General features: G+C 42.6%; 1 protein-coding gene across 5 annotated transcripts in view; it reads left to right on the top strand.

Moving 5' to 3' along the window:
- The window catches only part of LOC138300336 (prominin-1-A-like), a 475,106-nt gene that overhangs the window by 406,643 nt on the left and 52,992 nt on the right, over window positions 1-15,471 (top strand). For all 5 annotated transcript variants that reach the window (XM_069239581.1, XM_069239582.1, XM_069239583.1 and 2 more), the window contains 2 exons: window positions 10,100-10,165; window positions 14,184-14,282. In XM_069239581.1, coding sequence (XP_069095682.1) covers window positions 10,100-10,165; window positions 14,184-14,282 — 165 coding nt within the window. The remainder of the gene's footprint in view (window positions 1-10,099; window positions 10,166-14,183; window positions 14,283-15,471) is intronic.

The raw sequence follows: 15,471 nt of genomic DNA, 5'->3' as shown, positions 1-15,471 counted from the left end.
GAGTAAAGCCCCATATTGTCTAATAGAGGATATAAACATAATAATCGTCTAGTGTTGAAAATGGTATTAGCAGTTGTTAGATAAACATATATACAAAATCCAAATTTGTACTCATCCATCCATGGAGTTATCGCCAGTCATGCTTCAATGTTTCGTGATTGTCCCACATGTACACTGTGGTGGATCGTCGTCTCAAGGGGATACAATCGTTGGTTTCAGAGGTGATCTAGATTTGTCTCTTTCCGATAGCTGGGTATAGACTGCCACAGCATATAGAACCTGGCCCCTGTCGTCGTGCGATCTGGCTAGTCTCTCTGGATCCCTGCCCCTTTGACAGGTGTCGGTGTCATAATGGGTCGAGCTTTCTTTCTCCGGGCCTGGGGGTAAGATTCCACCCCACTTATCTTCCCCTGTGACGTCTTGTGGACGGCTTGTGTTGACAGAGTCCATAGGCTGATGTTGAAAAGAGTCAAGGAAAAGGCTCAGTTCTTCTGGGTTATAGAAGTCCTTGGATATTCCGTTTTTGGTGACCCACATTCCGGCGGGATTGAAAAGGCCGTATTTCATCTCTAGTTGACGAAGTCGGGGTCTTAGAGCTAGAAAGGCCTTTCTGTGTTTGTTGGTTCTTTGGAATAATTAGCCATTATTCGGATGTCATATTGGCCTATCCGGAAAGGGCCGTGGTTGCGCGCTACTTGTAGTATTTGTCGGGTCTGATTGTGACGCAGTAGACAAGCAATAATCGGTCTAGGCCTTAAAGATGTGTCGGAGCGTTTCGGGCCTACTCTGTGTGCTCGTTGGAATTCCAGCGGTGGGGCAAAGTCTAGGGAAGTCAGTTTGGGGAGGATGGAGCTCAGAAAGGTCTCTATATCTGTACCTTCTTCGTTTTCCGGGATCCCAAGTAGGCGGATGTTGTCTCTTCGACTCCTGTCCTCCAGGTCTGTAAGTTTGCTCCTGAGATAGAGGAGGTCCTGATCCCTGTCTCGGGAGGTGGCTATCTGCGTTTCTTGTGATTCCATGCGATGTTCTAAACCTGTCACTCTAGATTGAAAGCCTGCAATGTCTGATCGCATAGATTTGGTTTCCAGGGTCAGTGAGGATATAGAAGCGTCCACTCCCTCTATTCGGCAACTGACGGCGGTGATCTCATGTAGTATCCTTTCCATGGTTGTGGATTGTTCCTTGTCAGACATCGCAGTGGATTGGATTTGGGGTGGTGATGCGTGAGGCCCTGTTGCCATGGAAGTTGACCGCTTATGGTGGAGCGCTTCATAAAATAGTAGCTGCCCCTTTTTTTTTTTTCCTCCTCTTGGTCAAGTGAATCCTTTCCCTTTTCTCTTCTCCCTTTCCTTCCTCTCTTTTCCCTGTTCTCTCCTTCTCCCCCTCCTCCCGTCACCCCCCCCCTGTTTCTCTCTTAGGAGGGGGGGAGCGCGTCAAACAGATGGAGGGCTGGGTGGAGGAGTGGCACGGTATCCCCCGCTGTTGCTGAGGCGCGGGGAGCCGTACCTGCCGCGCCGGCCGCTGTAGTGGTGGGGAGGCCGCTCCACTCCCAACTCAAGGATGCGGCTCCTCCCCCTCAGCTGGGCCTCCGTCGTTGAGGCGCACCGCAGGTCCTCCGGTGCTCTGCGGCAGGTCTCTCCACAAGACCGGAGGTCCGGGGCACCGAGAGGTTCCTCGGGGTCTCTCAAACTGGGTTCCCCTCGTCTCAGGAGGGCCGGTCACGGAGCTGGGGTGACCCAACTTCGCCCTCCATGCAGGCCATTACTTCTGAGACGCGCTGCCAGTCGACAGGGTCTCGGCGGCAGGCCGTTTCTTCTCCAATCGGAGGCTCGGCGATGATAGAGAAGCTCCGGCGCGGGTTAAGATGGTTGTTTCGGCTTCCGCGGAGTCCCCGCCGCCTCCTCGGGACTGCTACAGCACAGAGCTCGGGACTTAGGCGGTCATCTTCTTTCGTGGCCCGGCCACGCCCCCCTGACTCATTACATTTAAAAGACAGTTTTAATGATGCATGGGATACAAACCTAGAAAGATCTCAGTATTAGCACCATTCAGTTTGATCATCCTTCTTCCTTTCATGTCTTCCGCAAGATTTAGGCTGATACGAGTGTGGGTGAAATTTTCTTGTGCTAGTGACTCAGGCTGATTTGGTTGGAGATCATCAAATAAGTAAAATGTTAGGCCTAGGTTTGGAACATGGTGCAGTCAATGGACCATATTATGTTGAAGAATAAAGGGATGCCAGACCCCCATGCCTGAGGAGAATCAGGGATGAGCACTCCCCTTTTCACTCTGTCCTCATTGATTAAGGAATGACTAACAAGAATTCTAAAGGGCTGCAAGTCCTGGCAGTGGCACCTTGAGATGTTTTGCTGAAGAGGTGTTCAGAAATCCTATCAAAAGTTGTAGCAAGTTTAAGGGGTGCACATTGCCAAGCAGGTAGTCTCAATGGTGGCCAGATGATAAGAGAAATATTTGAACTGATGGGTCAATGACACAATTGCTGTAGTAGGAGATTCTTGAACCTTTTTGGGAATCTTTATAAAGGCCCAAGTGCAACTGGAAGCAGTGGGGCCTGCAATGATAGTCGTTGGACCAGAAGACAGAAGAATACCAGACAGAAGAATACAATTTTACAGTCTTTTGTATCCTATAGAGTACCTGAGTCCAAGGCAGTTATTTGCAAATAACTGTTCTTTCCAAACATGCGAGCAATGAAACTTCTTTTTTGAGGTAAAGAGACACGACCACCCAAGCAAACAGAATCCCACCCACAGGGGCAAGTGATCGTTTATGGGCTTCAAGGGCATAAGTGCCCAATGTCCTGCCATTGGTGCACACTTGTGGGAAAGAATCAAGATACCAGAGTCCAGAATCCAGTAGCCACTGGGCTGTCATTTGGGGCCAGTAAATGGTTAATGTGCCTGTCCTCTTAAGTGTCCTTTAGGTGATGCATTTAAGGGTAGGTGCTTGTATATCAGAAACCACTACTTGTGGTCAAGATTTTCTAGTGACAAATACCTGCAAATAGAGACACCTAGACAGAGACATGCCCCAGCTGTCTACTGGACACTGGCATAGGGTTTTGATCTGAAATATAACAGGTGATACCTCCGAAACTGGAGCCAGTGAGAAGCTAAAAAATAAGTCACTTTGTTCAGGTTTCCTATGTCTCTTTTCCTCCTGTCTCCATTTCAGCCTTTCTCTATGTTGCTGTGAATCAAAATGTGATGTGAAAATTAAGCCCCCGTGCCTCCAAAATAGTGTGTTGGTGCTCACCACCTGTAACCATTTATATAAATTAATGTATTTCAATATCTTGCACAGCACACATACGTAGAGTGCAATGTACTATAGAACCAACCAATCTATTTGTACACAGTAACTCATATACACATTTAATACAGCCCCTCTTTATACACGGCCCAGACACAGTGAAGGTAAAGGGCCCCATGTATTTAGAACTTAACAGAACTTTACATGGGGCCAACTGGTAGGTAGTCCCCTGGCAGAAGTATGGATAAAAAGTCCCAACTAAAATATGCCACCACCACTATCAGTTTCCACAGAGCCTGGATAGAGAGGTCAGTAACTACTCTTTCAAAAAGAGGTGCACTTTGAGTGCCTGCTTGACATCAGAGTTCAGATGTGATATATTGGGATATCATCACATTCTCTAGGCTTAAAACCCACAGCCTGTCCAGAAATGTACATAGGTAGCTGGCACAGTTTCCAGAGGACCATTGTCCTAGTAAGGATGGTAGTAAGTGTGGTGTTGAAGAGATGTTCATTGGGACTTGCTAGCACTCAGATACATGCTGCTAGGGCTTCATTGCATGGGGAGTGGGGTGGCTCTTGGAGTGCAGACTTTCTCAGTCTGTCCTATGATATACAGTAGAACTACTATCTCTAGAGATGTGGAGAGTTGTCATTGTGGCATGAGGTGACTTTGAAGCATGTTTGGTGACATTACCATTTTTGAAGTGTCTGGCTTTTTTTGATAAATAAATAATGCAGGTATTCAGAGGATTTGCCAGTGGGCAGAAAGGGAAATTATTCTAGGACTGGAACATAGCACTAAGACATGTAGCACCTGTGTGCGCATGAGTGTGTCTTTCTTTAGGGTAGGTAGCTATGCTCGCTTCATCAGTAGGCAGCAGTTGGTTGTGTGTTGAGCTTAGGGATGACATTGCCTGGCTTTGAGGTTTTTGGGATTGCTTCATACAGAGAGAATATGTTATTAGTTTCCATGTGATGGATAGAAAATATGGAATGGGAAAATAACGCACAGCTAATTAAGTGATGTGTTGATGTGTAGGAGGAGTTAGAATATCCCATTCAAATCTTATTGGTCTTCTCACCATCTTCTCCCAACCCTGCCTGCTCCTCCTGTCACAACTATTTGGCTGTGTAGTTTCACAGGGAAAAGGCAATTTGAAATTGGCAGGAGCTTTATATAGGGACGGTTGATACGGATGATGCGCAGCGTAAATATCAACAATACGCTGGCTAAAATAACCTAAGAAGTGAGCTCTACAATTCAGTTGATTCACTGCTCAGGTTTCTTTTTTTCTTTTTTTTGTTGCAGAATTATGCATGTACTTCAGATGATTTTGTTGAAGTTTGTGAGATATTGAGAGACAATACAAAAAAAGAGCCCTGATAAGGTACACAATGAAATTGCAAACCATTAATAATATGATAGACGTTCCTATACATATAACCATTGCTATGGGATACAATAAATAAATAAATAAATAAATAGAAAAGAAAACCTCACTACGAAGTTACCATTTCGAATCTCTTAAATCGAGCTAGTTATAAAACAGATTATGAAGGCTATTTATAAATACAATGCTATACAATTATCAATCGGTTTCCAAAATTAATGATAATTAGTGATAACACCAAAAAGAGTTAAATTTGCTCCATGTCTAGAAAAAAATAGCCATGACTACCATGGATGGATTGATAGTGCTGAAGCATTTTTCCAGTTAGTAGTAATTAATTTTAAAGCAGCAGATATAGGAAAGTCTAGTAGTTTGTTATTGAGATCAGACATTTCCGTTGAAAGTGAGATCGACATATCATAAGAAAGATTACCTGAAATTTTAAATTTCTGATGGATACAACTATCTGTGGATATCCTCAATTCACCAGCATTTGCTTTGCCTGAAACTTTTTTCCATAGCTCTCCACGTCAACGTCATAATGCCGCAGCTTCACATGTCACTCCATCTGATGTCATCGTAGTTATAAGAAACCTTCATTGGCGTGCTGACATCAGGTCCTTTTTTACACGCTTTCAACACTTAATAGTTTTCTGGTAGCTCTCAGATCCACTTTAAATTTCCTTTGATAGTTTATCTCCAGAGTTGCAACTTTGTTGCTGGAAGAAAGAATGTTTCCTCCAAGAAAGTCGGGATTTATGGCTTGTTTTTAATGCATAGGTTAGATGTCTATAACTGACCCTTGTGATGATTGCCTTTGGTGTTTTGAGTTCTGACCATGGTGTAGAGACCTATTCGTTGTGTCAAAAAATGAGCCTAAAGGCATTAAGGGAACGGGAGACTAAGTTATTCATGGTCAAAGCCAAACAAGAAAAAAGAGGTTGCTGGAAGTCTGGGCCTCGGTCAAAGTCACCATTGCCCCAGTCCTCAAAGTCATCAAAGAGAAAACACAAGAAGAAGTGGCATCACTCCTCTCTACACCATTGTTCAAGGGAAGGAGAGAAGATATTTGTGAGGTGTCTGCTTCTCCATTTCTGATGCCTACTTTGACGTCACATATTATCCCGACTCTGGCTTCGACTTCACCTGGACATCCTGATCTAGAGTCTGAAGCAGAGCCTGTGCCTCCTGCGATACCTACTCCTCTGACAGAGTTATCCTGCAGTTCCAGCGACTGATCCCTCAAGTTTTCTAAATTCTATGTGTGGCATCTTTGTCACACATAGCATTGGTCTGCTGTCCTATTCGTTGGGAGGATTCCCGGTGCCATAACAGCAAGGTCCCTTTGTGTCTTTTGTTCCTAAGCCTCTGGTATCCTGGCCTCATCCAGCGCTGCAGCAGTTGACTTCACCGGGCAAACATGTTTAGTCGGCACCAGAATTGGTTGGAGTCATGGCAATGTTGCGTCTTTCGACTCTAGCACCCTCTGTTCCTTCAGCCCAAGGATCTAACTTACCAGTGCTGTTACTGCCTTCACCAGTGCAAATCATGAAGTCAAGGCATAAATCCAGAGAAGAGGCTCCTAGACTTCTAGAAGAGGAACAGGAAAGAGGCAATCTTGAAGAAGGAGAGATAATTCAGCTTGACCCTGATTTTGAAGGTTGGACACAGCAAGTAGACTGGGCAATTCCCCTGAATGGGAACAGTTATCTCCAAAGGGTATCCCTCCACCTGAGGTCATGTTGTATCACTCCGTTATACATAAGGCATCTGAGATGTTCGATCTGCCTTCACCCTCGACTGAATTTAAGTCAAATTTGTTGACAGAGGTATCACATTCTTCCTCTTCTTCTTCTGAACCATTGTTACCTTTTAATTATGCATTGGCGGAGCCAATCCTGGAGAATTGGCAGAAGCCCATGACATCCACTGCTTTGTGTCGGCCAATTGCAAGGAAGTGCAAGCCAGTTCCATGAAACCCCTTATTTTTGTCTTCACATCCCTCACCTGAAAGTTTGGTTTGCAGGCCTTGTGTTCTAGGTTGACTCCTGGGTCATTTCCTACTTTCCCTGCTAATAGAGAGTCAAAAACAATGGAGCATTCAGCAATGAAGATGTTCTCTTCGTGTAGTACGGCCTTAAAATCAACCAATGCAACATGTTTGTTAGGTCATCACCTACATGCTCTGATGGACGCGGCTAAAGCAGTAATACCAAAATTGCCGGAAGATGACCCAGGCTGTTTTGCTGAACTCCTGAACAATGGTCAAGCTGCTGCATGCCAGATCATTCAGTCAGATCTGGACACTGCTTACTCTATGGCAAGAGCAATGGGGACCTCAGTTGCTTCCAGGAGGTACACTTGGTTAAGGGGGAGTTTGTTTTTTGTCCTGATGTACAAACAACCTTGTTAGACCTTCTATTTGATTGGTCAAAATTGCTTGGCACTAAAGCTGACTCAGCTTTGGAGAGGTTCAAACAAAGTAAAGGAACAGTAAGATCTTTGGGCCTGAAACGCATCCCAAGGATTATAGACTGTTTCCGATGTTTCAAGGATTCTGAAAGACCTTTTCCTTTCGAGGAAGACAAAAATATCAGCAACGTCAGCAATCAAATGCCCTCTATAGAAGCTATAGAGGGTAGAGATGTGGAAGGCAGCGTCGAGCAGCCCATCAGCCTTCCTCCTCCTCTTCCTGTTCCTCCCTGGCCAGTTTCTTAAGAAAGCAGCCCTAGTTCTGCCATCTGGGAGCATGCATTACCTTTGGGAGGGAGGTTAATTCATTTTCTACAACAGTAGAGGTCCATAACCAGACCTTTAGGAGCAACAACTGTTTTTATAGAATCAATTTGCCCCCACCAACATAAATGTAAAGAGAACCACAAAAGAATTGTAACTTTAATATGTTAAATAATGTCATCACTATTCAGTGTAATTAATTGTTTAATAGAATGAGAAAATAGAATACCAAGATATTTAAGTTGTGTTTTTTGCTATATAATATCTTTCTTAGGAAGCATATCTGAGGTACATTAAACACTTAGAGGAAAAAAATCTGTTTTATTAGTGTTTCAAGTGTAGCCTGAAACCTGAGAGTAATGTTGAATTAGATTTAACAGAGGAGGAATGGAAGATTCAGATTTACTAATATAGAGCAACACATCATCAGCATATGCTGAAGTTTTAATAGCAAGATCTTTGATACAAAGCCCTTCAATTTCAATAGTGTTTCTGATAGCAGAGAGTAGAAGTTCAATAGCCGGGAGAAAAAGGAATGGGGATAAGGCACATCCTTTTCTGGTGCCCCTATAAAGGTTAAAATTTACTAGAGATTTGGCCATTAATAAAAGTCTATAAAAAGAAAATGAGGCAAACTCGGTAATCCTAGGTCCCGGATCTATGAATCTAATAAGACATTTTTGGCCCCAAGGGGGTAGTGTAGCCTTTGATTCCCCGGCAACAATTTCTTTTCAAAGGAACCTTATGAACACACAAGGTTGAAGGAACTTATAAAAATATCATTTTATTCAACTATTGACACGATTTAGCATACTAAGGTGCTCCCAAGATAACAGCGCAGTGAAACGTGATTAGTGTGAAAATATAAAGTGCCATGTGTTATCTACAATATATACAATTTATGGTTAAAGATATATAAGAGAAGGGGTGAACTTCAAAGGGACCCCTTCAGTCCAGGTGTCCAGAAGTCACTTGTTTTATTCAGAGATAATCCACAAGATTTAGGCCCTCATTATGTCAATGGGGGTAATGACTGCCTACCGCCGCGGTGACGGCCGCCAAAACACCGTCGCTGGGGCTACCTAACGTCTGCCATATTATGACCGTAGCCGGAATTCCCCCAGAAGGATGGCGGAATTCTGGCTGCGGTTGTGGCGGCGGACGACATAAGGTGGCACTGCTGCCAGCAGCAGCATCACACCAGTAGACCGCCGCAGACCGTATCATGACCCATGATACGGCCTGGCGCTGTTCTGTTGGCGGACGCTGCTGCTGGCAGCAGCACCCAACCTATCTCCTGCTGGAGGACCCCCTGACTACAGGTAAGTCGGGTGGTCCGACAGGGGAGGGGGTAGGGGTGTTGTGTGTGTGGGTGTATGTGTCTGTGTGCGTGCATGCGGGTGTGTGGCGTGAGGAATGCTTGTGTGCATGAATGGGTGTGAGTGTGTGTGTGTGCATGTTGTGTTGTGTGAATGCGTGTGTGCTTGTATGTGTGTGTGGATGTGTGTGTGGATGTGTGTGTGAATGTATGTATGCGTGCATGGGTGAATGTGGGTATGAGTGTGTGTATGCGTGTGTATGTTGGTGCGTGAATGTGCATGTATGTCGTGGGTGGTCGGACTCTGGGGAAGGTGGCGGGGGAGACCCCTATCAGTGTCAGGGAAGGAATTCCCTGGCACTGATAGTGCCTACCGCCATAGTTTTCGTGGCAGTCAGAAAGCCACGAAAACCATGGCGGTAGGCGGGGTCATAATCCAGCGGGTGAGACAGTGACAGCCACCTGGCTGGAAACTCTAGTATCCAGCCCGGCGGCTGTTACCGCCCTGGCAAACAGAGTGGTTCATTGGCGGTTTGGCTTCAGCCAAACCGCCAGTGTCATCATTTGGGGAAAGGTACCGCCAGCCTGTTGGCAATACCTTTCTCCAAAATACCGCCATCCGCCAGGGTTGTAATGAGGGCCTTAATGTTGACGTTTCGACCCCCCCAAAACAAATCAATCAATAAAGAGTCATCATCAGGACAAAGTCATATTTATACAGGTAGCACCCTCATCATAACAAATAATCAAGCTTTCCTTTTCAATGTTTCCAATTCACAATCCATGATTCCCCCTTGATCCCAGACCCAGTATCCTTTTCACTCTTAGTCAGTGTTTGCGATATCAGTCTATTTAACGTGCGTATACTTCAACACATCCGTAGGAAGTGTTGTACAATTCTCAAAATCAATCCCTTCATCAGCTTCTTGTTCAGTGGGCAGAAGGACCTTGATGTAATGCTGATACCATGTGAGCAAATGAACTGACAAAATGAAATACCAATAAGGTATGAAATAAATAAATCCAATCACTGCTCCAGTTTCAAGGCACCAGAAATAACAAGTTGTAGTCACCCAGGTAGAAAACAGGGTGGGGTTTGCGGGACAAATTACATTTTGCAACACTTAATATCAGAAGGAAGTACAAGCTCTGTCAAGAAGGAGGAGGCGCAACAATAGTTGTGATAGGAGTCCAAAATATTTAATCATTTTGCAATATGCAGCACCACAATATTTTACACAACATTTTCACAATATTTTTCATTGTCATTGATTTCGAGATGCAAGACTGCTGAAAGAGAATACGCAGAGTTAACACCGATACTTCCTTTGTGGCTTTAGTTACTTAGTGTTTGAAAAAAATCTTGTAACTTTTACAGATGCAGAAAAATGTGACCAAGACGAACTTTGCAGCATTTGCATCAGCATTGAAGGCCCTGGCAGATGTGAGTAATTGGCTGTTGGAAAGGGTTCACTCAGTTTGCCAATAGTTATCAGTGAAATGTAATGAGGAATATGTTAAATATATTATGAAGTATTGTATGTTAGGTGCTTAGGATAAAAGTAGTATTAAAATATAAAGTTTTATAATTATTTCTTCATGGGCCTCCTCAGATTTCCTTACAGATAAAAGAATTTAGAAACAGTGCAGGTTTGAGTTTGTAAGCTAGGTAAAAACAGACCAATTACATTTAATAAATATTATCAGAGCATTTATTTCATGATGTGGGAAATTTACAGTGAAGGTTTTACATTTAACACAAACCTGAGATGAAATGGGCTTATTTACACTTTTAAATCGGCAATCCCCAGCAGACGATAAACTATCTACAAATGTCCACTTGGAGATGTACAGGTTTTTGCTCCACCAACTTCCTTGAAACCATGAATAAGCCCTGTCTGCACTTTCTTGAGCATATTTTAGGACTCTTACTTTTTACTCTAACAGGTTAAAGGAAATCTGCTGTAGAAGCCCTTGCCCTCCTCCTAAAAGTCATGCGGCAATCCCAAGGACCAATATATCAGATCTGTTAGGTCACAGTGGTGAGATTTGTTTGCCTTAAGTTGATTGTGATCTGCCACCACTTGCAGCTTCCTTACTTTTGACATTATCCATAGAAAATTCAAGGATATTCTTGGGTCATGCCACAAAGGGTAATAGTCAGTTTGGCTGGAAAATCTATTAGGATCTCGGTGAACTTTGTCTCTTACATGGACAACTCCATAAAGAAGAGTTTTCAAAGCAAGAATGGAACCAGATCCAAGATCCTGATAAATTGAGTCATATAGCCCAATTCATTGCTAACTAACAGGCCAGAGGCTTCAGGGCTCCTCTGTGGACCTCATCAACAATAAAAGAGATGGGGATCATCTTCAGCCCCCAACTCTTGCTCAGTCCTCAAGTTAAGGGTGTCAATCTGCAGCTCTTTCTACTCTTTCACTTCTCCAAGCTGAATACAGCGTGGAGTTGGCAAAAGTCTTTGAATGGCAACAACATGTGAGCTAGTCTCCCCCAAGAAACTCATTGCAAGATTCCAAATGCTGCAGAAGTAGGCAGCCATAATGTGTTTAAACCTTATCAGTGGCAACCATATCAAACACGTCCATAAAACACTCTACTGACTTCCCATTGACACACATAGCAAGATCAAGTTCCATTGTGATATTTGCAAAGACTATTAGGACGCACACTCAGAATACTTGCATCAATTGGCACCACAGTATGGCAAATCATGGAAGTTTCAGTCACTGACTATTCATTTGATAAACCAATGCATTTCCAAGAGGATGAAACATAGAGGCAGAAAACAAAGAGAAAGAAACACAGTAGCACAACCCCACTGATTGTGGATTGGCCAAACACCAACACAGCTGATCCTAAGTAAAAGCAGTTCAGGAAACACCAAAAAACAGTTACTTACTCTTACTTTCATGGCAACCCTGCACAATACATGGATTTCATTTTAAGAACATCAGTCTCTGGTCCCAGTTTACCCAACAAGACTTTAGATTCATATTTCCTTAAATTAATCTTTTGTTTTTATCTGAAGCCTCGCTGCTCTCAAGAAATCAAAAGGTGATGTGCAGCCTTATAAAACAAATATATAAATCTATCAGTCAGTCAATCAATCAAATAGTAGAGCCTTAACTGGGTGAGGTGGGTGGGTGGGTGGTAGGGAAGGGGGCAGACTAAAGATTCCCTGATGAATAGCAACTGCCTACGGTGTCCAGGCGCAAAACAGCAAAAGTGGCCAATGGGTTTTGGCTGGTTACCAACAAGACCTGCTTAGCCCTGCATTTGCTGTTGACTGGACCAGCGACCATCTGTCCTGTCTAGGTCCTGAAGAACACTGAGAGATTAGGGTATTGGGGTCTTGATGTGGAGCGATGATCATGGGGGACAATGCTAGGAGCAACTGAAGGGAAGATGATGCTTGCAGCAAGGAATGTTAGGGTGGCAGAGTCTGATAATAGTTGTGCTGCAGCTCCAGGGAAGTGAACAGGCACAGCATAGTGCACACCCAAGTCTCACCTTGACCTGCTTATTATAGACTAGAGTTAGCCAGAAGGCTGCCCCTGCAGCAATGAGAACCCCCAGCCTGCAAAGGGATGCTGTGCCTTCACTGAGGAGAATACTCACCATAGAGGCATTTGTGCAATCCAGTCACGGCTAGAAGGTTATAGCACATATTATCTGTTGCAGCATTGAGGGTACAGTACTCATACAAGTCCTTGTCTGTTCACACTTTTAGTCGACTCTCCAGGTAATGTGCGCAGTCCTCTACTGATCGTTGACCTGATAACATGTATCTGTGTAACATTTCATAGAGATGAAATGCAGCACATAAGACTAGAGATTACGGATTACAATAGATCCCTTTTATTCAAATGTATTTTATTAGTTGGAACACAATAACACAATGACACAGAACATGTTGTATAATTTACCACTTATTGTGCCTTCCCATGCTGTATAATTTTCCCTTTGTTGCTACATAATTTAGTTTACCACGGCACATAATTTGGTCCTCAAGTACCACATAGTTCCAGTGGCCCTGTTTATAATATAATCTCACCCCTTTTTTTCTCAAACATTTTAAACTGAAAAAGCACAAATAATCCATCATTTTGAAAATATGCTTTTCATTGTTTTGAAAGATTAGGCATTAAAATAATTTTCGAATATCTAAATTGGTTCCTACAGTTAAGCACAGAAAAATTCAAGAAGGGAAGAAAAAAAACTTTCTGGTTGATTCTATAGGGAATGCCACTTCAGCTCTAAGCTGAATAGCCATAATTGACACACTATTATGCACTGAATTCGCTTCACAAGCCGATCATCTAAGCTCATACCTATATTCTAGAAACATACAGGAAAAACAAAAAAATGGCATATAACAATAGCTAAAGTCGGCCTACATAATTCAGAATTGACAGTTGAACAATGCTTGAAAAATACAATTACGACGTATTTAAGGAAAAACACAAGAACTGCAGTCAAACTAATGATTTTTGGTCAGAACTGGGGATATGTGAAGATTTTTAATTTTACTTCACTAGTTTTGTGGAGTGTGATTTTATAGGTTCACCAGCTTACCGAAGTAAAATTTGCAAAACAAAACCCCACAAAGCCTACTTTTTACAAAAAAAACTTAATGCAATTGAGTATTTCCCTGCGAAATCACCTTTAAAAACTTTTGTCTGCAGGCAATTTAGCCCTCAGACACATTTGCGGGGGTGTCAAACTTCTGAACTTCATGAAGTTGCAATGTTTGTCACTTTCACAAAACTGTGGTTGGGAGGGATTATAATATTGCCTACAGCTAATCAGAATAACCTCTAATCCACACAAAGGTTTTTAAAGTTGTTAATGTTCGCACACGTTTTATTTGTTGCTCACAATTTTCGGTACGTTTTCGATAAAGAAAATGTATTTAATATAGTAAAGCACTGTTTATGTCACATTCATGCTGTAAAATAGTGTAGAACAGTTTGCAAGGCTGAGGACATGCTTTCGTGGGTCAATGAGTAGTGATAGCAGCACAAATCTTGTGAAGTGACCACAAATGTGATTGGCTCTGGGGTTATTACTACAAAATGGATGAAAAATGTACAGAACTCATTCATTTGTTAATGCCTATGGTACAATTGTGGTCTGTTTTTCTTTATAGACACATTGCCTCCTGGTTTATCATTGAGTAATCAGAACTGTTAGATTATATTATTGTACCATAATGTAAGGTTTCCCATTACAAGCATGGCTGTGTCCCCGTGGATGCAGTATTCCCCCTCGACAATGGATTTCTGTATTCCATACCTTCAAATCAAACTCATTTGAATCTAACTGAGTGAGTCAGTAACTTGTCTAAATAAAGAGAATACGCTTTAGTTAACTTTTTTTAATATCATGGTCAGACTTCTAATCACGTACACTGTACTTGTCACCATGTTGTTCTTTTACAGAGTAACTCTGATCTTACTGTGAAACAAAATCTCAACAATCAGGCCGATGAGCTTCTCAGGATTGATAATAAAACCAAATCAAGTCTTCAGCCACAAATTGTAAGTTTTTTTATTCTTACTATTGTTTGTGCATTGAATTAAGCAGCCATTCTTATTTAATTCTTTTCACGGTTTAACTTTTGAACAGTGTGCCTCACTATAGCAAGTTAATCCCTTTATCTGCACGTTTTCGGGCCTCCATTTAATATGCCTCAGTGTTTATGCTAAGACTGGAATTCTTCAGGATAAATGAGCTTTGTGTTTCACTGCGTCAAAGAATGAGCACTAGGCAAATGGGCAAATGCACCTACAAGTTAAACACTCCATATGGGTTCCCTGAACCAGATATCAAGCTGACAGCTCATGTCTTTGTACCAAGAAGTGGTGGAAGGGAAGGTTGTGCACACATGACCCCCTATTTTATGGCACTGGGTACGATAGTGTCCGCTCAGAGCGCAGCAGCTTACACTGTGTGATGTTTACCTTCTGCTATCAAACCATAATTAAAGCTCCTCCCTTCCAACAAACTCAATGAATGACGAAAAATGCACTGGATGGCTCTTTTCATTGTGCAGAGGTTCGTATCCAGTTCAATGACCAGTTCCAAGCAGTCGCTTGACATCATGGTTTTTTAATACATGCTTGACTGACATAAGTTGTCCTGTTGATGAGGTTCTGCTCTGAGAATCAGAAGTGAGGCTATTCCTTTCAAACATTGAACCTGGTCCTTTGATGATAATCTAAGAATGAAAGTATATACAACATAGACATACAACCAGTAGTTTGATAAAAGCACGGTAAAGGAAACATGGACTTCCCATGGTCCAATTCTCCTTTACTATGGAACGGTGGTTATGAATTATTTCTGTCAGTACTTGCACAAGGGGGCAATTTGATTGGAATAACCTTTAGTACTGGTGGAACAATAGTTTAGTTTTTAAAGTTTGAGGAAAGCCTTAAAGGAGTCCTACCAGATACATTTGTTACTGTTAGGGGAATTATGGTGCATGACAGGATGGATTTGCCAATCTTGTTTGAGGAACCTGTAAATATCTGTGCATTTTCCTGTTTTCTTCACAAATATTTCATGCAACAAACTTCACTCTGGCAGCTCATTTGTGTGGATGCAGCTTCCCCAGTGATGACAGGCTCCTGGAATGTCAATGCTCTTATCTGTGAGGCTTTGTATCTCATTCATACTCTGACACTCATGATAACATGTCAGAATTTCTGAATGAAACAGAGAGAT

Source organism: Pleurodeles waltl, chromosome 6, assembly GCF_031143425.1.
Source record: "Pleurodeles waltl isolate 20211129_DDA chromosome 6, aPleWal1.hap1.20221129, whole genome shotgun sequence".
NCBI lineage: Eukaryota > Metazoa > Chordata > Amphibia > Caudata > Salamandridae > Pleurodeles > Pleurodeles waltl.
The sequence above is the reverse complement of the archived record's forward strand: the minus strand, read 5'-3'. Positions and strand labels throughout refer to the sequence as shown.